This window comes from Notechis scutatus, chromosome 5, assembly GCF_049901735.1.
Source record: "Notechis scutatus isolate UNSWTSFEM ecotype Mainland chromosome 5, rNotScu1.2, whole genome shotgun sequence".
Lineage (NCBI taxonomy): Eukaryota > Metazoa > Chordata > Lepidosauria > Squamata > Elapidae > Notechis > Notechis scutatus.
The window spans coordinates 52,390,554-52,416,534 of NC_142013.1; the positions used below are offsets into that span (position 1 = coordinate 52,390,554).

General features: G+C 38.5%; 2 protein-coding genes across 4 annotated transcripts in view; one reads left to right on the top strand and one right to left on the bottom strand.

Moving 5' to 3' along the window:
* Positions 1–25,981, top strand: part of CLIC6 (CLIC family member 6) — a 117,272-nt gene that overhangs the window by 18,822 nt on the left and 72,469 nt on the right. The gene's annotated exons all lie outside the window — the stretch shown is intronic.
* RCAN1 (regulator of calcineurin 1) overlaps positions 23,766–25,981 on the bottom strand; it is a 44,119-nt gene continuing 41,903 nt past the window's right edge. For all 3 annotated transcript variants that reach the window (XM_026664208.2, XM_087966739.1, XM_026664209.2), the window contains one exon: positions 23,766–25,656. In XM_026664208.2, coding sequence (XP_026519993.1) covers positions 25,484–25,656 — 173 coding nt within the window. In that variant the 3' untranslated portion in view covers positions 23,766–25,483. The remainder of the gene's footprint in view (positions 25,657–25,981) is intronic.

A 25,981-nucleotide genomic window follows, 5' to 3' on the forward strand; every position in this document is an offset into this window, starting at 1 on the left:
GGACAGGTCCTCAATGAGGTGGATCCCTAGGAACTTGAAGCTGGTGACACATTCTACTGTTCTCCCATTGATATATATAGGGGAATGTGTGTAAACATACTTCTTTCTGAAATCCACAATGAGCTCTTTGGTCTTATTAGTGTTGAGTAATAACTTGTTGTCAGCACACCATGTACTCTGCACCTCCTCCCTGTACTCTGAATGATCATTATCATTGATGAGTCTGATCACCGTGATGTTGTCTGCGAACTTGATAATGGTGTTAGAGCCCTACACAGGCCTGCAGTCATAAGTGAAAAGAGAGAACAGGAAGGGACTCAGCACACAGCCCTGGGGAACGCCAGTACTTAGTGTGATGGTGGAGTTATTCAACTTGACATGTTGTGGTCTGTTTATCAAGAAGTCCAGTATTCAGTTGCAGATGCCAAGGTCACCAAGTTTAGTAATCAACCTGGAAGGAATGACTGTAATGAATGCTGAACTGAAGTCAACAAACAGCATTCTTGCATAGGTGTTCTTATTGTCCAGATGTGTTAGAATGGTATGTAATGCTATAGAAACAGCATCCTCGGTGCTCCTGTTCTTGCTATAGGCAAATTGATAGGGGTCCAGTGTGATTGGGAAACAAGTTTTGAGGTGTGCCAGGACTAACCGCTCAAAGCGCTTCATGATTGTAGGTGTAAGTGCTACGGGGTGGTAGTCATTAAGACACTCTGGCTTGGAGTGTTTAGGCACCAGCACGATGGAAGTGGTCTTGAAGCAAATTGGTACAGTTACTTGGGAAAGAGAAAGATTAAAGATGTCAGTCAAAACCACAGACAGCTGTCCAGCACAGGCCCTAAGTACACGTCCTGGAATGTTATCGGGGCCCGCAGCTTTGCGTGTGTTATTCCGGCTCAAAACAGCACAGACTTCAGTGCAGAGGTGGTATTCAGCTGGTTCGCAGCGGTTCTGTGACCCGGTAGCAAGAATTTGGCGTGGGTCACAGAACCGTTAGCAATTTCTAGCTGGCCACGCCCCCGAACCAGTTCCCGGTCGTCTGAGTAGTCACCGCACGCTTGCTTGCTCCGCCCATCCTTGCCCTGCCCGCCTGCTCACTTGCTCTGCCCACACAACTCTCAGCCCGCCCATCCCAAGCCCACCCTATAAAAACCCTTCGCCACATGGCCCTATCGCTTGCTCATGTGACAGCCTGCCTAAGCTGATTTGGTCTTCTACTCTGCTCTTCCCAACGGACCTTGCAGCCTCCTCCTGCCTACAGGACCAGGTAAGTTCTGACTTGCTAGCCGCCCACCGCCCGGCCCCAGCCCTAACCCCGGCGCTCTTTCCTGCCACCCGGCATCGCCCCGACCTTCTGGCTGCCTCCGGAGGCTATGGCCTGGAGCAGCCGGCCAAGCCGCCACAATGGCTTGTGCCGACTGCCGAAGGCCCCTAGATCACCTTGCCACAGCCCGCCCTCTTCCCGACCTTCCGGCTGCCTCCGGAGGCCATGGCCTCCAACTTGGGGTCTGGCGCAGCCGGCCAAGCCGCCACGATGGCTTGTGCTGGCTGCCAAAGGCCCCTGGGTTGCCTCGCCACAGCCTGCCCTCTTCCCGATCTTCCATGCCACCGTGATCGCCCCCCCCCAAGGGCTTCTAAAAGCCCTCAGAGAAGCCTTTTTAAAAGAACCCACTTCCCTCCCACCTCCAGCCTCCAGCAAGCACCTACCTCTTTCAGACGTCTTCTCCCGATTCCCAAACTGCTGCTGCAATCTCCTGTCTTGCTTTAGTGCTGCTCATCGGTGAGTAACTAATTCTGCCTGCCTGCTTTCTTCAATTGAGTAAGTAAGTGGCTTTTTTTCTCTACTCATTATTTAAATCAGGGCAGAGGTCTTCAAACTTGGCAAGCTTAAGACTTGTGGACTTCAACTCCCAGAATTCCTGAGCTAACATGACTGGAGGAGGGCTTCTGGGAGTTGAAGTCCACAAGTCTTAAAGCTGTCAAGTTTGAAGACCCCTGATTTAAAAAAACAGTAAGTGTGTTAATTTTTTTCCTAAAAAAAATAGTCATATAAAATTTGGGAAATTTTAGCTGCTTTTCTATTTTTAGAAAGCAGCTGCTTTGTGAGGTTGTCATTGTGTGTGTATGGAAGTTCTTTTAAATTGTGTGAAATGTTATGTGCCTATAAATTAAAGCTATATTTTTAGATTTTTCCAGCTGTATCTGCTTTGTGAGTGTGTGTGTTTGTGTGTGTGTGTGTAGTTTTCAGTTGTGTAGTTTTGTGGGTCTGCTGCCAATCCAGTCATGTTACATGTCCTAGCATTTTTTGATGTTGATGCTTGCAGCATACAGGCCAGGTGACATTTTACATGAAGTCCAGCTGCTTTTATGGTTTCTGAGAAAATTAGTAACTTGTTTTGGGGGATAACACTTCATCCTTATTAAAGCTGGTTTTAACATGTTGAGATTTCTGGAGCTGAGCCTGTTTGATGGGTTTGGAGTGCTTGTTAGGAATATGAGTCACCTAACAGCTATTTGGGTTAGAAATATATAAACCAGGATAAACATTTTAAAACTGTATCTTTAAGATATAAAAAGCAAAACTTTAAGCAAAACTGTAATTAGGTGTGGTTTCTCAAACGGCCATAAGATGGAGCCAGAAACCTGGTTTGTTTTAGTCCTAATCTCAGAAGAGAGTGTGTCTCCGTCTATGTTTCCCTCTGTTGGAAAGTATTGCTGTTGCTCCATTTTTCCTAATTGACTGCTATTTCTGGATTTAATGTAAGTCTGATACTGAACTGTTTTTGAAACTGGAATTTGATATTTGGATTATCCCTGGATGAAAACTGACTGATTTACCTGTGAATGACTTTTGGACTGCTTATCTTGAACTTTGCTTAAACCTTTCTGGAAGTAAAAACCTACATTTACTGTACAGTGTATCTGTGTGCTCTGTGTGTATTATTTCCAACACTACTCTCTATACGTCTCCCTGTATGCGCTCATTCTCCTAACGGGGAATTACCTCAACAGTGCTCATGATTGCCCTGCTTGTGTTCTTGCCTGGGTCTTTTGTCTTTCCTATCATGGTGGTTAATTCTGCCAGTTATCAGGAAAAGGGGACCTCCAGGTGAGTTATCTTAATAATGGCTGTACTTTAGTGGTGTTTTTTGTTGTCTTGCTTGTTTGCCTGGGGGTTTCTTAAAGGCAGAAGGGTTGAGATTTCTGGTATGAGGTTTTGGGTCCTTGGAGGAACAATCCAGGGTTTTTATTGCAGTAGTTTTGTCTGGGGATTAAGTAAAAAACTGGTGTTTATCTGCAGTAATTTTTTTTTTGGGGGGGGGTGTATGCTTTCAAAGTTATCTACTCATTAACAGTGATCAAATACTAATATTTGCTTATCCTTTTTACTGAAGTTTCCTTATATAATTGGTGTTTTCTTTTATATTTTTACATTTCTAACTTCTGTTTCTGTTAGTTAGCCATTGATAAGAGAAATCCCATGTTAAAAAGTATTCTAAGCCTTCTCTTTGATTGTAAATTTGTAATTGTTAATTTATTCATTTCTGCACGTTCTAATATTTTAATTCATTTTCATATCTTTGTTTTTCCATTGTTGTGCAAACACAATTCTAGCAGCTGTTGTATGTGTAAAATTAAATGAATCCAACAAAATATTTCTGGTTTTAAACCCAGAATGCACTCTGTTGGGATTTGAATTTGAGCTTATATTCTGATTGGTTGTCAGACTCTCATGGAGCCATGCAGGGGCAACTCTGTAGAGGCTGTCCTGAGTCCCAGACTTGGTTGAGCCTTGCTGGATGATGATGTAATGAAAGGGCTTTGGGAAATTCTTGATATAGCTCTACCTGGAGTAGATCTTTGTTAGGTAAAATAGATTGGCCTAGGCCAGAGTAATGGCGCATTAGCAAAGGTTGGGGTGGTGGTGCTGGGTTTCTGCCTCTCTTGAGTTTTTACTTTTCTTTTTAGGGGAAATATTCTACCTTTTTAATATATCCTAAAATATTTCATTTTCCTAGGAGAGGGGTGGATTTTAACTTCCAACAATGAAAAACTATATCTTTCTTGTTTGTTGGACCTCATGCTGATAAGACTGTACATTGTTGCTGGGTGAAAAAAGAGATCCCTCCCAGTCACATGACCTCCAGGCCACGCCCAGCCAGTCACATGATCGCCGAGCCACACCCAGCCAGTCACATGACCACCAAGCCACGCCCAGCCAGTCACATGACTGCCAAGCCATGCCCACCAGATAAGCCACACCCACACAGTCACATGATCCCCTAGTCCACATTCACAAAATAGGCCATGCCCACAGAACCGGTCGTAAAAAAATTTGAATTCCACCACTGCTTCAGTGGTTGAAAGTATGAGGGGCTGTAAGTTTACAGAGGGTCTGGTCTTAACAGCTGTTTCCTGGTTGTCTCGTTCAAAACGAGCATAAAAGTCATTTAGCTCATTGAGAAACAAGACATTAGCAAATGAAGGAGTAAAGCGGGCAGGCTCGTAGTCAGTGATGTTCTGAATGCCCTGCCACATACGCCAAGGATTGGAGTTGGTGAAGTGGTCCTCAATACTTAGCTTGTAGCTACGCATCGCTTTCTTAATGCCCCTTCTCAGATCAGTCCTGGTTGCACTATAGGCCTGTCTGTCACCAGATCTGAAGGCAGCATCTCAGGCTCTGTGCAGGAGACGGACCTCCCTATTCATCCATGGCTTCTGATTAGGGTAGATGATAATCTGTTTTTCAGTCGTGACACTGTTAATCGTGGAGTTAATATGATCCAAAACAGAAGAGGTGTACTTATCAATGTCTATGTGAGAATCAGAAGTAGCTTGGGAAGCAAACATACTCCAGTCCGTATGCTGAAATCGGTCCTCCAATATATTGTCCGATTCTTCCGGCCAAACTTTAATTGTAATCATAGAGGGTTTCACACGTTTAATGAGTGTTGTGTATTTAGGGAGTAAAAACAATGGGAGGTGATCAGACTGTCCCAGATGTGGGAGGGAGAAAACTCTGTATGCATCTTCAACATTAGTGTAGACATGATCCAGTGTTTTGATTCCCCCTTGTATGACATGAGATATTCTGATGAAATTTAGGGAGTACTGTTCTCAAGTAAGAGTGGTTAAAATCACCCCCAACAATACAAGCTGCCTCGGGATGCAATGCTAATTGTTTGCTAATGGCTGCATGTAGCTCTTTCATTCCTAGCTTGTCATTAGCATCCGGTGGAATGTATGCAGCAGTTATTATCAAAGAAATGAACTCCCTTGGTAGATAAAAAGGTCTACACTTAATCATGAGAAATTCCATGTTAGCAGAGCAGTGTTTCTCGACGATAGCAGAGTTTGTGCACCAGGTTTTATTCACATAAATGCATAAACCCCCACCTCTAGTCTTACCGGAGCCTTCTACTGTTCTATCCAGCCGTAGAGTGTAGCGTCTGGCTAGTTCAATAGTGCTATTGGGAATGCCACCGTTCAGCCATGTTTCCGAAAGGATTATGATGTTACAGTCCATTAATCCTTTGTTGGTGGCAATATGAAGTCGAAGTTCGTCCATCTTATTTTCTAGAGACCGTACATTAGCAAGAAAAATGCTGGGTAAAGAAAGCCGATGCGGCTTTAGCCTTATCTTAGCTCTCAAACCTCCGCGCTTCCCTCATCTTTGCTTTCAGTGTCGACGCCGCCTGCGAGCACTTCCGCCCGGCCAGGTAGAGTACGCAGCCTCCGATGTCTTGGAGCAGGGACAAGACAAATGTCTAAAAAGCTGCTCTTATGGTGGTTAAATCTGATATCCAAAAGTTCCTGTCGGCTGTATGGAGTTAGACCCAGACCGTCCTGTACAAACAGACCGACCACGAAAAAATAAACAGCTAATAATTTGCAGATTATGGACAGACACAAAGCCTCACGTTGTGCACTTGCCACCATTTATCTTTTGATAAATGATTAATAATCCTCTCGGGCGGTGGTCCTGTCTGTCAAACTGGCACAGACTTTGATGATCCCATTGCCAATTGAAACATCTCAATGTCATCAAGCAGCAGTAAACTATTGAACAATGATTTTTCTTTTGATGCCTTTGAGCGAGGATCAATTCCTGGTAATTGCTTGGATACGTCCCTGTAGTTTTTCTAGAAACATTTCAGAAATGGTTTGCCATTGCTTTTTTTCAAAGGCTGAAAGAGAATGACTGCCCCAAGATAGGTTTTATGCCTGTGGTGGAACTAGAATTCACACTCTCCTGGTTTTTAGCAAGGTACATCACTATGTATACCAAACAGGCTCTTCAACAATGATAGTGCTGTTGTGACTGGAAAGTTTTAAGAGACAGCTAGACCCACCTTTGAACTAGCCTCCTTTTTAATCACCACATTTCCTAGGCTAAGGAACAGTAGGATAGGAGAGGTAAGTAACAGAGGAAGGGCAAGAGGAATGTGTTTACTTGCTAGGTCTACAAGCTGAGATATTTGGATCATCCGCCCATATACAGTAGTTACCAGCTTGAACAAAAGCAGATGGCGTGTCCATTGGTGTGTGTGTGTGTGTGTGTGTGTGTGTGTATTTACACTTCAGCTAGTTCTCTCTTTTCTACTTCATCATGCTACAATCCCCACTATAAGTCAGCTGCTCTTTGGAACTATCTAAACTCAAAATAAACTTCTCAGAAATGCTAAACCTACAGATTTTTCTTACATGAGTTTAGTGCCCTACTGAAAGAGCGGTATTCCAAATAGCATGAAAAATAGCTAAGAGAAGTACTGGTAGAGGTTGCACCTGCTAATGCTCTCTCTGCCACCTCAGCTGCTAGATGCTTAAACTTGGGCTTATCAAGCTTCCAGAAGAGCACTAAACCTGAGTCCAGGAGCTGTCTCAATAGCAGTTGAAAGGCAAGAAGCAATGTTGCTCTATAAATGGCAGCGAGAGATTAACTCTATTTTCCAATTCACAATGTAACCTCACCATCACTTTTGGTCAATTGTGATTTTTTTCAGTTGACTCTATTCTCCAAACAGACTATCATAGAAAGACAACCCTGTATGAAAAAGTTGGACTCTTGTTGCCTAAGATCTAATGGGTCTGGAAGCCAGTATAAGGAGCGATATAGGAACTTATTTGGCTGGGGAATAGCCATTGTATCTAAAAACCAGTCAACCAACCTTAGATTCCCAGTAGTTTCAACCACACTACATCTAAGGTGGAAATAATTGAGCTCAGCTTTCCAACATTGCAGGAATATAGAGGCGGAGAGCTGCTTTGAAACTTGAATGGAATTTTCCTGCATTTTCCTGGTGCCAGATCATTCCTTCCTGACTTGATTATTACAACCAAGAAAACTATCTCAAAACATCTGAATATTTTAGATGGCCAAAATTTTCCATCATCTTAATGGATCCACTTTGGGAAAAACAACAAAGTTATCATTTTAATTAAATCTGAAATGATGTTGGCTTTGGAAGGAAAATATAAATGATTCATTGCTATAATTTGGCTAGTTGCCACTAAATCACAATGACAGTTTTTTTCTTCAGAGAAAGAAGTTTAGAATTTGGGAAAATATGCAGACTTATAGCTGATATTCTAAAGTGATAGAGACTAGGTTTTACCAACAATATAATTTTCTTGTTCTTATTAATGATCACAAGGGAAAATAAATTACATTTGTTGATGGAAATGACTCATTTGCTGTAGAACAAAATACTGAAAACCAAAGATAAAGCAGTATCATAGGAAAATTAAAAAACAAGTCTTTGAGAGAAGAAGTCAGCAAGTGCAAAATTTCATTTTGCACGATGATGTTGGAGGTAAATAGGAAGGTCACATAAGAACAAGAAATTGTTGGCACTTTTTTCCACATAATTCATTTTTTGCTCATGATATGTACACCAAGTCATATTCCTTGGTTGAATTATGTGAATTAGGTGAAATTATGGCTATGAAACATTTGGTAATGCTGCTGACAAAAGGCTTTGGGTTTTTTTTGTAAGATAATTGTCAAGGTATCACAAATATTGACCAAATATTGATTTGCATGCTTATATAGTTTCAAAGTGTATATATGATTTTCCAAAATGTCATGGACTTTTTTGAACAATCAAAGCATCATAATGATGTTAAAATTTAGCAATTCATTTCCTATTTTAATAAAAACGTAGAAATTATTACCAGTTCATTAACTGGGGAGCAGCTGCATCTGATCATTTACATTGTGAAAGAGGTAAGATTGAGAGAAAAATATGAAGAATTGTATTTTTATTTTATTCATAACAAGTATGAAGAGTATTCTTGTTTAGTGCTTTTGTGGCATTGTAAACTGCAAAAACTAAGCAACTGCTTGGGGAAATCCAGGTCAACTGAGTTATAATTTCATAAGTAATGTCAGATTTATTATTATGAAGAAGCCTTTAGGTAAAACCCCAATTAAACTATTGTGCTAGCTGTGTAACATTGCTTGAACATTGCTGTTCAACTATTACAAAGTCTGCACTACTATTACTGTTAATCTTCTCATCACTCCTTATCACCCATCCCCTCCCACTTGTGACTGTAACTTTGTCGCTTGTATCCTTACGATTTATACTGACTGTTTCCTAGTATAATTTGATTGCCTTATGGTACCCTATGACTATTATTAAGTGTTGTACCTTATGATTCTTGACTCTTGATGAATGTATCTTTTCTTTTATGCATACTGAGAGCATTTGCACCAAGACAAATTTCTTGTGTGTCCAGTCACACTTGGCCAATAAAGAATTCTTTCTATCATCTATCTATCTATCTATCTATCTATCATCTATCTTAAAAACAGACTTTTGGAATTCATGCAATTGGATTAAATACTGGGTGACAAATAAGTGAACTAAAGGTGTGCAGGATTTCAGTTAAAAATGAATTCTAAATTGAATGCTGATTAAGAAAATCAGCATTAAGACGGGTTCAGGATTTTTTAAATCCATTCAGTTATGCAAACTTTTATGTATTGCTCACTTCAGAAGACAGTTTACGATATCTGACAATAAGGGTCTTGCAATAAACACGGGAGTGAATCAGTGAGTGACCATAAATAGTGAGGTTTCCCCTCCCCCAGCTTCTTGTATAAATAAAATGCTAGGTTGGGTAGGAGGAGAGAAGAGGCGTATCATTTTGTGACTGACAGATCTAATTTCTAGTTGTGGAACAGCTTTACCTTGGCCCTGCTTTGAATTTTAATTTGCAATGTTTTGAATTTTAATTTGCAATGTTCTGTCAGTAGGTGGCAACTATTTCATCAGCTCAAAGGAAAATGATATGGACATTAGCCAATCTATCAACCCTGCTGAAAGACCATTTTCATAAGATTTATCTTGTCCCTGGAGTGTATCCTTTTCATTAGAAAATACTAGCACTTGAGACTCACTTTTTTCTCTCCATCCTCATTTTTCCACCCCTTTCCCTTCTGTTATACCTTATAAAAACCAGTATTGTTTTCATTTCATGTACTAAACCTGTCCATTGGGAAACTCCCACGCATTCTGTTAAAAATAGTAGCAGTTGAAAGGAAAGGCCCAATTTCGGTTTGGCAAAGGCATAGGATAAGCTCTTCCATTAGCAAAAGCATCTTCTGGGTTTCTGCAAGCTCCTTTGGCGATCTCTTCTTTTAATACTTTACATTGCTGAAAAGCCATAAAAGTAGTCACAAAATATTCTCTACGTTGACTTGAAACTTCTTATTTAAACCAAAAGGTTGTAAAGTTGGTTTTATAAGCAACTTAGTACACAGTCACAACTTCTGTACTTTGAAAATCTTTAAATAGTTGAATAATCTGTCAGTTTGAATATCCCAAGGCTTCCTGATGCAGCCATATCTGTTTACTCCTGAAAAACCATTGGTTAAAAATCTCTCATTTATTAATTTGCAAGCAGCCTTGTATTCTGAGAGGTCTTTTTGTTCTTCTCTCTTTGACCCAGGAAGGAGAAGTGGTTTTCCTTTTTTTCTTTCTTCATCTTTCACATTTCCTATCATCTCTCAGCTCAGAAATTCAAACTTTATTGTTGTGGGATCTTGCTGATTTATGTTTATTATATTTTATAGACGATTCCCCCCTGCTGTAGTAACCTCCATGAAACATTCATAGTTTCCTGTGTCATTCTAATTTCTCACAGGTGTTTTTTTAAAACTTATTTCACTTCTGTAATAAATTAACTATCTTTTCAGAACTTTGTCTGTGATTTTGAAAATATCTAATATTCCTTAAGTATGGCCAATGTTGAATATCACAAAATCCTTCTGTACTTGCTACCATTTCAGAAACGTTCTCATTGATCATTCACCACTGCACAGTGGGAAGTATATTTCCCTTTGAGTGAATTCCTGACCGATTTATCTTGGCACCACTCAGGAACATGGGCACCAGAACAGGTAGTTTTTGTTCTTTCTTTCTGTGCTTACTTTATTTGATTGTCCAGTAGTTTTATCTGTGATTAGTCTTGTCTCACTCTTTAGCTAACCATGTTGGATTTCATAATGTTTTTCTAGCATTACCTTGCACTTTAGAAAAACAGCAGCAGCAGTCTGTAGCTGCAAACATTGAGAAGTTCAATGGTGGAAATCAAATTGTTCTTCAGAGCAGTGGTGGGATTCAAATTTTTTTTTTACTACCGGTTCTGTGGGCATGGCTTGGTGGGTATAGCAGGGGAAGGATACTGTAAAATCTCCAGTCAGAGGTGGTATTTGCTGCAGAGGTGGTATTCAGCAGATTCTAACCAGTTCTGGAGAACTGGTAGCGGAAATTTGTCACAGGGTTGCAAAAAGTGATCACATGACCCCAGGATACAGCCAGTTGCCAAACATCTGAATTTTGATCACAGGACCACGGAGATGCTGCAATAGTCCTAAAATATGAAAAATGGTGATATAACTTCAGTCACTAAATGAAAGATTATAAGTTGAGGACCACCTGTATAGCAAATTGTGTTTCATCTGATTATAGATGCCCAATAAACATGCACAAGATTGTGGCAGAGTTACCCATAGGTTCAAAGTATATGTATTGTTGTTTTCCCTCCTATCCTTTACGGCGCTTCTCTTTGCTTTACAAGGAGTCTACATTCTTTGATGTAGTCTGATATCTTGGACTGTCTTAATTGTATAATCCCCAAATCATCTGCCCTTGATAAACATGCAAACAGCTCAGCCACATTTTTTTCTGGAAGAGCTGGTCCGAGTTCATCAAAAAGCTGTTTCCTGTTTATTGATGTGCCAAGTGCAAATATTTTTCATGAAATTGCCAAGATCAGATTGAAGATATTTTGGGAGCAGCTAAAGTAGCCATTGCCTCAGGGAGAGCTACTGCCCTAGGCTGTCTTTGGAGTTTTTTCCTACTCTGTAATTCTATGACTCGTGCAAATGGAACTGCTTTTGGTTTCCTTCCTTAGACAATAGACTCCATGAGCTGGCATGTTTGGAAAGCACGTGTGCACTTTGCTATTATAGGATGATTATATTTGCATAATAATCACAGATTATTATGCCACAACTTGGATGACTCTGCTTCCTTGGTAAACACTCCCACTGTGGCATATGGGTTTTAGTGGCCTGGCCTGGCTACTATTCTGCTGGCATTAGCCAGCTATTGGAGTGAGTTTAAGGTGGGGGGGAAAAGCAGCTCAATTTTTGCCCCGAAGGACAGATGCACTGTCATGAGGCCTGATGAGCTGACCTGGCTGCTAGCCAGGGCTGGTATATTGAGTTATTGAGGCATATAGTCCCTTTAGTCCAGACTGGCATATCGTGTTGTGGTGTCAGAGCCCTGGCTAGCCACCTACACTGTTGCTGAGTTACTTGCTACTGGTTTAACCTGAAAACTGGAGAGTCTGGAGAGAAAGAGAGAGGGAGGAGATAAAAATAGGTACAAAACAGAGTGAATGGAATTGCTGGAGAGTAAAGTGGAAGAGGTGAATTAAGTGTGTGGAGCAGTTATCAGTTCTTGGTTGGGAACAAAGAAAAAAGGTCCACGGATGGCATCCCTGGAACAAGGGAAGGGAAGACTCCACGAGAATGGGGAGGAGGGATCTGGTTGATTGCAGATAGTGGCTTCACTCAAGACCCAAGCAGGGAAGGAGGAGATTGGAGGTGGGTGGAGAAGTTCTGATCTCTGTGGAAGGACTGGGCAGAAGATCCTGGAAGAGGTTCTTCCCCAAGACAGGAACAGTAAGGTGTTTAGCCGAGCAGATCCAGGAGAAAGTCAAGCCAGGGTGAGCACACAGTAATATATTCCAATCCATTCCTTTCTTTTTACTCTTATCTCCAGAAAGGGGAAGGGAGATAGGGGGAAAATGACAAGAAAGCAGGAGAGCTAGAGGAGAATAGTCTCTGGAAGGAGATTTAGGAGAAAGCTTGACATCAGATTTATTTATTTATTTATATTTATTTATTTATTTTGATTTGTCAATCGCTTACAAGATAATAGGTATAAATATATACATACACTGCTCAAAAAAATAAAGGGAACACTTAAACAACATAATGTAACTCCAAGTCAATCACACTTCTGTGAAATCAAACTGTCCACTTAGGTAGCAACACTGATTGACAATCAATTTCATGTGCTGTTGTGCAAATGGAATAGACAACAGGTGGGAAGTATAGGCAGTTAGCAAGACATCCCCAATAAAGGAGTGGTTCTGCAGGTGGTGACCACAGACCACTTCTCAGTTCCTATGCTTTCTGGCTGATGGTTTGGTCACTTTTGAATGCTGGCGGTGCTTTCGCTCTAGTGGCAGCATGACACGGAGTCTACAAACCACACAAGTGGCTCAGGTAATGCAGCTCATCCAGGATGGCACACCAATGCAAGCTGTGGCAAGAAGGCTTGCCGTGTCTGTCAGCGTAGTGTCCAGAGCATGGAGGCGCTACCAGGAGACAGCCCAGTACATCAGGAGACGTGAAGGAGGCCGTAGGAGGGCAACAACCCAGCATCAGGACCACTACCTCCGCCTTTGTGCGAGGAGGGACAGGAGGAGCACTGCCAGAGCCCTGCAAAATGACCTCCAGCAGGCCACAAATGTGCATGTGGCTGCTCAAATGGTCAGAAACAGACTCCATGAGGGTGGTATGAGGGCCTGACGTCCACAGGTGGGGGTTGTGCTTACAGCTCAACACCGTGCAGGATGTTTGGCATTTGCCAGAAAACACCAAGATTGGCAAATTGGCCACTGGCGCCCTGTGCTCTTCACAGATGAAAGCAGGTTCACACTGAGCACATGTGACAGACGTGACAGGTTCTGGAGACGCCATGGAGAACGTTCTGCTGCCTGCAACATCCTCCAGCATGACCGTTTTGGCAGTGGGTCAGTAATGGTGTGGGGTGGCATTTCTTTAGGGGGCCGCACAGCCCTCCATGTGCTCACTAGAGGTAGACTGACTGCCATTAGGTACTGAGATGAGATCCTCAGACCCCTTGTTGAGACCATATGCTGGTGCGGTTAGCCCTGGGTTCCTCCTAATGCACGACAATGCTAGACCTCGTGGCTGGAGTGTGTCAGCAGTTCCTGCAAGACAAAGGCATTGATGCTATGGACTGGCCCTCCCATTTCCCAGACCTGAATCCAGTTGAGCACATCTGGGACATCATGTCTCGCTCCATCCACCAACGCTACACCACAGACTGTCCAAGAGTTGGGGGATGCTTTAGTCCAGGTGTGGGAGAAGATCCCTCAGGAGACCATCCGCCACCTCATCAGGAGCATGGCCAGGCATTGTAGGGAGATTATACAGGCACGTGGAGGCCACACACACTACTGAGCCTCATTTTGACTTGTTTTAAAGACATTACATCAAAGTTGGATCAGCCTGTAGTTTTTTTTTCCACTTTAATTTTGAGTGTAACTCCAAATCCAGACTTCCAGGGGTTGCTAAATTTGATTTCCATTTATAATTTTTGTGTGATTTTGTTGTCAGCACATTCAACTATATAATGAACGAAGTATTTAATAAGAATATTTCATTCATTCAGATCTAGGATGTCTTATTTTTGTGTTCCCTTTATTTTTTTGAGCAGTGTAGTTATGAATACATGAAATGGGTACATATAAGAAAAATAAAAGAAACAATAGGACAGAGATGGTAGGCACATTGGTGCGCTTATGCACGCCCCCTACAGACCTCTTAGGAAAGGGGTGAGGTCAATAGTAGACATTCTAAGGTTAAAGTTTTTGGGGTTTGGGGAAGAAACCACAGAGTCAGATAGAGTATTCCAGACATTGACCACTCTGTTGCTGAAGTCGTATTTCCTGCAATCAAGTTTGGTGCGGTTAACCTTGAGTTTGTATCTATTGTGTGCTCTTGTGTTGTTATGGTTGAAGCTGAAGTATTCATTGACAGGTAAGTCATTGCAATGTATGATTTTATATACCATACTTAGATCAGGTCTAGAATTTCAAGTCTGGTGGCATAAGGTATTCTACAACGAGTAGAGGAGTGGAGAACTCTTCTTGTGAAATATTTCTGGACTTTCTCAACTGCGCTAATATCAGACACGTAATGTGGGTTCCAGACTGATGAGCTGTATTCGAGAATTGGTCTAGTAAATGTTTTGTATGCTCTAGTTAGTAGTGTGATATTACCAGAGAAAAAGCTAAGTAGGATTAGGTTAACAACTCTTAATGCCTTTTTGGCTATGTAGTTACAGTGGGCTCTAGCACTTAGATCATTAGAGACGAGTATTCCAAGGTCCTTTACAGAGCTTGGATCATCAACAAAGTCTTGACTATTCAGCTTGTATTTTATTTTGTGATTTTTTTTTTGCCAATATGTAAGACAGAGCATTTATTTGTTGAAATTTGAAGTTGCCATTTGTTTGAACATTCTGATATATAGTCGAGGTCTTTTTGAAGGGTAGCAGTATTGTCTGTGGTGTTGAATAGCTTTACATCATCAGCGAAGAGAATGCAGTTGCTCTTAATATGATCACAGAGGTCACTTATGTAGAGTATGAAGAGAGTTGGTCCTAGAACACTGCCTTGGGGGACACCACTATTGACAGGTACAGAATTTGATAGGACACTCCCAATTTTGACTATTTGTTGTCTGTTTGACAGGAATGCTTCTATCCAGTTATGCAGTTGTCCAGAGATACCGTAAGATTTTAGATGAATAGTAGTATTGTGTTGCATGTACCATTGCAAATACCTATTATAAATATTGTCACTCTAAATAGTAAAAAAGTGTAAAAGTCTTTACTGTCTTATTTTTCTGTGTCAATTGCCACCCTTGCACCACAATGCAACTCCAGTTCAAAAAGGAAATCTGCCACACTGTGACAGCCACCACATCTACTCAGGTCTTGAATGATGCTGAGATCACTTGAGTCAGTAAGCAGCTTTCAAAAAATTGAAAAAGGCACAGCTTCCCTCACCTTCTTAGAGGTGCAACCTGAGGCCATAGATTACCACATTACTTCATTTTGGATTGTGAAAGTCTACAATGAGCTGAACAGAAGAAAATCCTTTGAGGAGATTGGCCATCATAAAACACAACATAAAATTAGGGTAAATAGCAGTAGAGCAGTTTGATGGCAGATGATTTACCAAGCAACTAATATCTTTAAAAGTCTTCTTCAGTGCTCTCTAAGTGGCTTTTGAGTTGAGTTGCTTCTGGACATTTTATAACTCATTACTTTACATTATGATAATAAGATTAATATAAGACTCATTTCTATGTAATATTTAAAAACTGTACAAGATTTAAGCAAGCAAATGTATCCGTCTGTAGCAACAGGGGACCACAGAAATATGAAGGAAGAAATCTTCTGACCTATATATTAAAGCTGTATTATTCTATTGCAATGTATAATTAAAGTTGCATCAAAATTTCCATATACAAAACATTCCTAGCTTACAGTTTCAAATTGGAATCTTCTGAATTACCCAAGAAGTAATGAAGTAAACCCAGCAAATTCAGTATGCAAAATGTTGTTTTTACTTTTTAGAGTTTCAGTGGTGCACCTTGCACCACCAATGATTGCTTAAACTGCCACAAGAACATTTGTGGGGACAGTCTTTTCTTGAGAGCAACACTGAAGAAAAAAGTGTATTTTTTCACTATTTTGAACTTTCATAATAATTTTTATTAAAGTTTTAAAGTACAAAGGCAAAAAAAGCTAATACAAATAAAGAAATATATGAAAAAGAAAAATGAAAGTAAAAAGTGCAAAGAGAAAAAGAAAAAAGGGGGGAAGGGAAATGGGAAAGTGTACAACAAAGAAAAAGAATTTTTTTTGAGATTTTCTTGTTGCTCGTTTACTCTCGTGGGGAGAGTAAAAATGGCTACCACAATTTTTGCATGTGTAATGCACACATAATAAAAGAAACTAATAGCATTCCAAAACAGATCTATTATTTGTCTTGATAATTGAAGAACCCTGATATACAAAGAACGATAGATCTGAAGTTGAGAAATTGGCGTATAATTAATTATTTAATATAATTGTCAATTATATTATTGACCTGGTCAATTTCTAAAAAGGTTTGAAGCGAATGTGAATAAAGCTAAAAGCTGATAATGACTTAACTGGAACATTAAAAAAAAATCCTGAAGATTTTGGCAGCTCAAGAGCAAGCTATTAGAACTAATGCAATCAAGGCCAGAATTGAAAAATCATCAAATGATTCAAAGTACAAAGAAGCAAGAAGAAACAACAGATCACATATAGTTTGTGCAAGAAAATTGCACAAACTGATTATAAATACACACTCACTAAAATAATCCACTGGAATGTCCTTAAATAATGTACCACTAATGAAAAACTGGTGAAAACATATACTTGAAAAAGTAGTTGAAAATGAGCAGGTTAAAATATTATGGGATTTCCAAATATAGACTGATAAAGTCTTAACACACCAGATTTAACTGTGGCTGAAAAGAAGAAAGTATGAATAAGTGATGTGGTTATACCACAGGATAGTAGAATAGAAGAGACAAAGAAGTGGAAATTACAAAGTATCAAGATCTAAAAATTGAAATTGAATGATTATGGAATAAACCATAACTGGATTGCACATAGAAAACCTGTGCATTGACAAAATTTCTGTCTCTCAACTGTCAAAGGCCACACTCCCTGGATCCACACATATACTACGCCAATACACAACATTCCTTGGGTTCTTGAAAATAATTTGATGTGAATGAAAAGTCAACACCATCTAAAGAACTGACTAATGTGATTTCACATTGTTCTATTATTACTACTATTACTACTACTATTACTACTACTACTACTACTACTATTAAATCTGATTCACTGATATTGCAATACCAGGTGATGCCTTACACTGTTAAGTTTTTACCAGTCCAAGACTGTGAATTGAATTGAAGATTAACCATAATAATAAACGCCCAGAATTAACATCCTCCAACTCATCCTTTCTTCCCAAAGAATGTGACCTATGCAATTTTATCCGATTTGTGCTGTTATATTAATTTCAAAGACTGGTAAAAGTTCTGTAGCTTTAATTTAACTAAAGTGATTGGGTAATATAATATCAATAGTTTTTCAAAAGTTTTTCATGCTTTTCAAAAGTGGGTCTTTGGGAATTACAGTAAGTGCTGGCACCTAAAGCATTTTAGACAATCACAACATTTGGTTAATTCAATATTAGCAATATGTTGTAGAAGAAATGAAGTTCGGGGGTCAGAAAGAGTATGACCCCCTATTTGGGGGGTCAGAAAGAGTATGTGCAAATATTCAGAGTCCAAGACTAAATATATAGCAAGAGTAACTTAATGAAGGCTGGTCCACACCTGGGCTGATTTACAAGGATAAAATCTGTTCTTAAATAAGAGGGAGGGACACTAAGAAATATGACAGAATTCAAAATGCATATATAAAACCAACATCATTTATAGGTAAACTCTTACTTAGATATGATGTAGAGGCAGAACAAATTAAAACTGCATAATAAAACAGATGCAAAACTTTAAAGAATCAGCCACAAGGTTTTAGTATTAAATAAATTATTTTCACGTTACAAAATAATTCATGACTTTGCAACTTCTTATCAATGTCATACTAAGCATCAACTAAAATTTAAGCAACTCTATTTTCATATATATTTTAGAAATTATAATTAGTATTGATATACATGTTCTACTTTGAAATTTATATTTACATTTTTAATCATCACATTTTAATTTTTATTAGATAGTCCGTGATTTACAACCTTTTAGTGACCATTCAAAGTTACAATGACACTGGAAAAAGTGATTTTTGACCATTTTTCACATTTAACAACTACTGCAGCATTTTCATGTTCACGTAATCAAAATTCAGGTACTGGACAACTGGTTCATATTGCAATTGTGGTGCAGTGTCCTGGGCTCATGTGATCACATTTTGCCATCTTATGACAAACAAAGTCAGATTCACTTTACAACTATGTTATTAACTTAATAACTGCACAGATTCACTTAGCAGTGGAAATTTTGGGCTCAATTGGAGTCATAAACCGAGGACTACTTGTATATGGACACTGGATTACAGTAGTTATTATTTGTGTTTTACAATGTATTATTTGTATTCTGAAATGAAGCAATTAATGTGCTTTAAAAGGAAAAGAGGAAAAGAAAAAAAGAAAACAGATTTTCTTTCTATACATTTAGTTAACCTCATAGTTTTTAAAAAAGCAGAGTTCAAAGGGGAAAAATCCAAATGGAAATAAACGCATAATTGAAGCATGAGCAATAGAAAATCTCCTAGTGTTAAAATACCAGCTTTTCAAAATCAAAAGATCTTTTTTACAGAAGGGATTAATTTCTATTTTTAAAGATTTATACAAATATGCAGACCATTTATAGTTTTTGATATGGAGCCAACTGGGAATATGATGTTTCTCTCTTACATTACCATGGTTAGTTTTTCCCCCCAATAAAAATTATTTAATTTATCAAAAGCAATCCCTTTACTTTTGAGGTGGGATTTGTTTGCAAAATCCAAAGTCAATGTTGAAACCATCAGGGTCTATAATCAAGAGATTTCTTTCTATTGATTTTGCCTTGAACTAACAAAATATGCAAACATTACAGTCAGTTCCTCACAGAACTGAATTGGTGTAATTTGTACACCAGGCACAGCTAGCATACACATGCGGGTTTCCAGGGGGGGAAATGCCTGAATAGGTAAGTTGATGACCTCATGCAAATGCAATAACTTAACACAGTTGTGTGAAATGTTGGGATTCAAATATATATACAGGGTACATTAAAAGGATAATATTCCCCCCTTCGCTTGTCATCATTTTACAACATGATCAGGTTTGCTGCAAATGTGACTAAAAGCTCAATTAGTTTTTCAGTTCCTACACTCAAACTAGTTAAAAATTCAAGATCGCCATAATGCACCCAGTTTTAAACTTGCCTTTTGAATGATACCAGAGACTTTGCTAACTCCAGATAATCTATTTTGTCAATTAATAGCAATTTCATGTGTGCATAGCATTTTCCATTTGTTGGGTGGGTGGGGGAGAAATATATACATAATATATTGCCCTAGTATTTCTTGAGAAAAAAGATTGGTGGAAATATTAACTTGCACTCATAAACCATGAAGTAGCCAGGCATCCTTAACCAAATCAACATTAGTTAATGGTTGAAATAATACTTTCTTCTTGAAACCATTTCTACAATTCTGCTAGTTATTAGGAAATAGGAGCTGTATCAAAACTAAGCAGTGTTGTCAAATCAGTGTTATAATAAAAAAATAACACTGGAAAAAATGACATGACCATTTTTCACATTTATGACCATTGCAGCATTGCCCTGATCACATGATTTACATTCAGATGCTTGACAATTGGTTCATATGTATGATGGCTCCAATGGGGTCATGTTATCATTTTTTGCAATTTTCTGACAAGCAAAGTCAATGGGGAAGTCAGATTTGCTTAACAGCTATGTTACTAACTTAACAACTGCAGTGACCCACTTAACAACGGTGGCAAGGAAAGTTGTAAAATGGGGCAAAATTAACATATACCTCACTTAGCAACTTAAATTCTGGACTCAATTGTGGTCATAAGTCGAGGACTACCTATACATATGATGGAAGACTTGAAATCAACATTAGTCTTGGATCTCACTTAGAAAGTTCCAGTGTTGCATGGAAGCAGGCAGCTTCAACATTAACAGAATGAAAAGTGGACATTTTGTCAACGTGTTGGTTACAAGCCAAAGAAAGATGTTGCTTCTCAAAATGTAAGATATTCCTATTCCTCAGACGCATCACTGGACAAAGGGATAATAGATGCCTAGCAAAAAGATATCACTTGTAAAGTTTGTTTGGAGCCATGTTGGTGCAGTGGTTAGAATGCAGTACTGCAGGCTACTTCTACCGATTGCCTGAAGAATTTGGCAGTTCATCTCACCAGGTTGATTCAGCCTTCCATCCTTCTGAGGTTGGTAAAATGAGGACTCAGATTATTGGAGGCAATATGCTGACTCTGTAAATCACGTAGAGAGGGCTGTAAAGCACTGTAAAACAGTATATAAACCTAAGTGGTATTGCTGTTGCGATTATTTTATCCAACCTATACTTTATATACTGTATGAACTAGTGTTTGAAACAGTGTTGACATCCATATTGACAACCTTGGCAACTTTAAGATACTTCAATTTCCAGAATTCCCCAGGCAGGATGGGTTGAAGATCTATCAATGTATTATAGTCCTGGTTCTGACTGGACTCAACAACTATAAAAGTCAGCAAAAATAATTATTTTTCCAGGATTGGGTCACAATAAACAGATAAAAAGAATACAAAACAAACATATTCTTTCTCATCTGAGCAAATATAGAACAGCTATTTTTCCTTAAAAAAGAGGAGAAAAATCAAATAAATCAAATGTAGCCCTTTTGGGGTACTTAACATTTTTGTGAGACAGTGTCACTTGATAAATGTTTCATACGTGCTATCAAAATATTATTAATAAAAATATTAAGTTTAATAACTCAGTGGCTTGTGTAATAGGAATAGGAATCATAATGTGCATTGCTATCCACTTCCTTGGAATAAGACAGGGATGGTAAAATACATTTTAATATGCATAATGGAATTTATCATGCATTTATTCTGAGTTTTCCAGGTCAAATGGAGTGTTCTAAGTAATCTTAAAATTTATGCAAGTTGCTTTTGCTCAAGTAGTTTATTTTCAATTAGGATTCTTAACAGGTTAGTTCCTCCCGCTTATAGTAGCAATTAATGCTATATTACTGCGGATTTAGCACTCCCTGCAGGACAAAAGAGGTACTCAAAATAATTCTTATTACCAGTCGTGCAAATAATAAACATTAAATAAAGTTCCTACAACTTAGTGCTTGATATATTTTTAACAACTGCTTATAAATATGTAAGATTTTTTGTATAAATATTAATGACAACTAAGGAATACATGTTTCTCTTTTACTAGTTATTTTTGTGAAGAATCTTAGTTCCAAATGTAATGAAAACAATAAAGACCCCAAATTCAAATAGTATATTTTCTTGAGTGTAATATTTGGCAAGAACAAAGGACTCTATAATTTTTTCATCAATTAAGTTACCCAAAACAGAAGCAAAGTGATGCGATTCAAAAAAATTTACTATCGGTTTTGTGGGTGTGGCTTGGTGGGCTTGGCAGGGGAAGGATGCTGTAAAATCTCCAGTCAGAGATGGTATTTGCTGGTTCTCCGGACTATTCAAAATTTCCGCTACCGGTTCTCCAGAACTGGTCAGAACCTGCTGAATACCACCTCTGAAAGCACTGGAGTATACCTATTCAGGAGTTCAACATCCTGCCAGCATTACAGATGCCTTACTCTGAATGGGTAAATTCAGGCACAGAGATGTGAAGTTCTACATTCAGATCTATATATATACAGTACACTCAGCATGTTTAACATTTTTTGTGAAATACGAAAAAGAGGAACTAGAGATCAAATTGCCAACATACACTGGATCATGGAGAAAGCTAGGGAGTTCCAGAAAAACATCTACTTCTGCTTCATTGACTATGCTAGTGCCTTTGATTGTGTGGATCACAACAAATTGTGGCAAGTTGTTAAAGAGATGGGAGTACCAGACCATCTTATTTGTCTGTTGAGAAACCTACATGCGGGTCAAGAAGCAACAGTGAGAACTGGACACAGAACCACTAATTGGTTCAAAATTGAGAAAGGAGTCCGGCAAGGCTGTATACTGTCACCCTGCCTATTTAACTTATATGCAGAGCACATCATGAGAAAGGAGGGGCTAGATGAATTACAAATTGGAATTAAGATTGCCAGGAGAAATATCAACAACCTCAGATATGCAGATGATACCACTCTAATGGCAGAAAGTGAAGAGGCACTAAAGAGCCTCTTGACGCGGGTGAAGAAGGAGAGTGCAAAAGTTGGCTTGAAACTCAACATTAAGAAAACTAACATCATGGCATCTGGCCCTCTCAATTCCTGGCAAATAGATGGGGAAGAAATGGAGGTAGTGACAGATTTTATTTTCCTGGGCTCCAAGATCATACCGCAGATGGGGACTGCGGCCAAGAAATTAAAAGACGCTTGTTCCCGGGGAGGAAACCTATGGCAAATCTAGATAGCATACTAAAAAGCAGAGACATCACCCTTCCAACAAAAGTGTGTATAATCAAGGCTATGGTTTTCCCAGTTGCAATATATGGCTGTGAAAGTTGGACTATAAGGAAGGCTGAGCGCCAAAGAATTGAGGCCTTTGAACTATGGTGCTGGAGAAGACTCCTGCGAGTCCCCTGGATTTCAAGGTGATCAAACTGGTCAGCCCTAGAGGAGATCAACCTGGACTGCTCTTTAGAAGGGCAGATCCTGAAGATGAAATTCAAATACTTTGGCCATCTAATGAGAAGGAAGGACTCACTGGAGAAGAGCCTAATAATGGGAACGATTGAGGGCAAAAAGAAGAAGAAGGGGACGACAGAGAATGAGATAGCTGGATGGAGTCACTGAAGCAGTAGGCATGAGCTTAAATGGACTCCAGAACGTGGTAGAGGACGGGAAGGCCTGGAGGAAAGTTGTCCATGGAATTGTGATGGGTCAGATACAACTTCGCAACTAACAAGTCCTCAGAGCTTTCAGCGTACATTTAAGAAAGATTTATCAAGTATATAGGGCAAACTAGAAGATTTATTTATTCAACATTGGCTATTTGTGGGTATAAAAGCTTACAGAGAAAAGGCCTCATATCGTTTTTTGTAACTAAAGAATAGCTTCTTTTCAACATGTCTCCTATTGACATCTATAAACAAAATCTAACCAGGAACCTGTTTTTAAAATGTGAATAGCCTGAAAATAAAAAGGCTTTTTCATAGTCAGGAGATTGTAAAATGTATTTTGCTTAAAACTTTTAAATCCACTTGAGAATTGATTATCGAAGGAACACCTAGAAACATTTACAATGTGATGCCACTTGACAGCTGAGGATTTTTTGACAATATGGTAGAAAAAGAGTTTAGCTTTCAGTGATAGCTAATTGGTCTAAAGGGAATCCTTCAATAATAATTCAGAAGAAATATTTCAGATCTTGTACAAACTCTGCATCTACTATTCAGAAAATCAGTCTTTTTTTTCAGGCTTCTGTAGAGACCTGCAACAAAATGGCTATTTTAAAGGATTGATTCATCAACATTAATGTGATTCTTAAAGCAGCCACATTGCCTTTTAGGCTCACATGCAAGAATTAAATAAGATGAATTACTTAAAAAAACAGCAGAAAGATGCTATAATGGCATACAGTTTGAATCATTTCTGTAATTTGCAGAGCCCTGGTAAAGAATAGTCAGTCAGTCAGTAAACAAATAAGGAAAAAGCTATCTTCCACAATGTACTGTATTAAGGAAAAGCACTGTGATTTTGAAAGTAGGACTTGGAATTATAGTTTAGTTCAACAGTTCCCAAGTTGTGTGCGGTTAATAAACTCACAGGGGCATCGTGGAATATTTTACATTTTTGCTCCATTTATTTGCAAAGTTGGAGTTTGCAACGTCCAATCTTTGTGAAGCTGATTTTTGGCAGTTGCTGTGAAAAAAGCAGGCATTGTGTGAAAATCAATGTAGAACAGGAAATGAGGGTGGAGGTGTCCAATCTGATTCCAAGATTTGAGAAGTTGTGTGCCCAAACATACACATATTCCTTTAATAATTAATTGTGATTATTTAAGAATAATTTTAAAAAATCATTGGAATTTATGTGTATTTTTTTTCAAATGACTATTACATTGTTAGGACACAAAATCTTCCTGTTTGAACCTAACTATTTAATAAATAAAATTGTTAAAACATTTCCTTTGGTCAAGAACTGCCATGAAAAAATTACTGAAACGCTAATGGCCCTGTGAGTCAAGAAAGATGGAAAATCTCTGGTTTAGTTGATGACATTTAAGCAGAATATAGTTCTATCAATTACTGTTGCAACAATCTCTCTTGAAATTCATGAGGAGAAAAAAGGCACTAGATCTTCTCAAATGCTCATGTTTCTTAACAAGGTAAATATACTCAGACAACTTTAACAATACTTAACAGCAACAGTTATAAAGGTATACATTTGTGACTAGGACAATACAAGCTTATATCCTCTCAACTGTTGAGAAAACTGTAACAGTATTTGCAGTTCCTTTTACTTCTGGTCAATAAAGCAGTCAAGGTAGTTTTAAACCAATATAAATAATTGTTTTTAGAATAATTTAAAGTAATTCATCCATTGAAAGAATGCACAGATATTTTATACATTTTTTTACAAAACCATACATCAGCAATTAACATTAAGAAACATTATTTCACTACGCTTAAGGGTGTTATACTGAAAGTCTGTCCCTCCTAAAAAAGCAAACAATTCAGAAAGAAAACTGAATATTTTAGATATTTTTAAACATAAATTAAAAGTACAGATCAAGTTGCACAAGTTTACTTTTTTAGAACTATATGCATGCACAAAAATCCAATATGGAAAATGACTAACAATTTGTTACTTCATGTTTAAAACGTTTTGCTGTATTTCCAGATGCTTTACCCCAGCTGAAATTCCTAACACTCTTATTTATATGACTCATTGATTCCAATGTGTTCACTAGTGACTGTATTTTAGAAATACAATATAATTGTCTCATGAATTAGAGGAATTTATCACAGAATGAATACATTAATAGGGAAGGCATCGTGCTAGATTTCAGATATCTGGAATATCTGAGTAATTCCCTAAATACAAAGAACATATTTTTGCTCCCAATGCCCCAGTTTGATTATTCTCCAAGACAACCATTCAGAAAGTTCATAGTGGAATCTGTCTCATGAGCCATTCAACTAGCAAATGATAACTTCCCTTTCTGAAAAGGATCTTTACATAACAATTGCTGCTTCCACCTCTAGCGTCATCAAAGTGTGGCTTGCTATCTCTTCAAAGTCTCCTTGAGCATGTCAGTTTGGAATTGAGAACTTTATATAGTTCAGCTTTGATAAGTTGGAGAATAGTCTGGCCGCCTAGTTTTAATAATTTTTGGCTTTGGTTTCTTGACTTCTTCCATTGTTTCGGCGGACTGAAGTTCCTCATTGCTTTCACATATATGGACCACCACGCTAGGAGTAGTTTCAGTTGCAGCATGAAGTTCATACTGAGCCCCTAAAATGTATTTAAAAAAAAAAAGTGATAATAGTACCACTTAATAACACATACAATTTCCCAATTGAATTTATTGCATATTGCCATTGATTAAAACAGTTGCAACATGATGAGGAATATAGTATCTGGCTGCTTAGCTTTCTGAATCCAGAATGCTGCTCCCAGATTTCCAACAGAGAATTTGGAAATATCTAAAATTTTCTCAATTTTGATAAAACAAAATGTTCTCTTTTATTACTTTTGAGTAAAGAACTGCACCAGAACTGACTAAATTAATTTTATTTATCATATGAATATCATTTTTTCTCTCCCCCATTTATGTTTA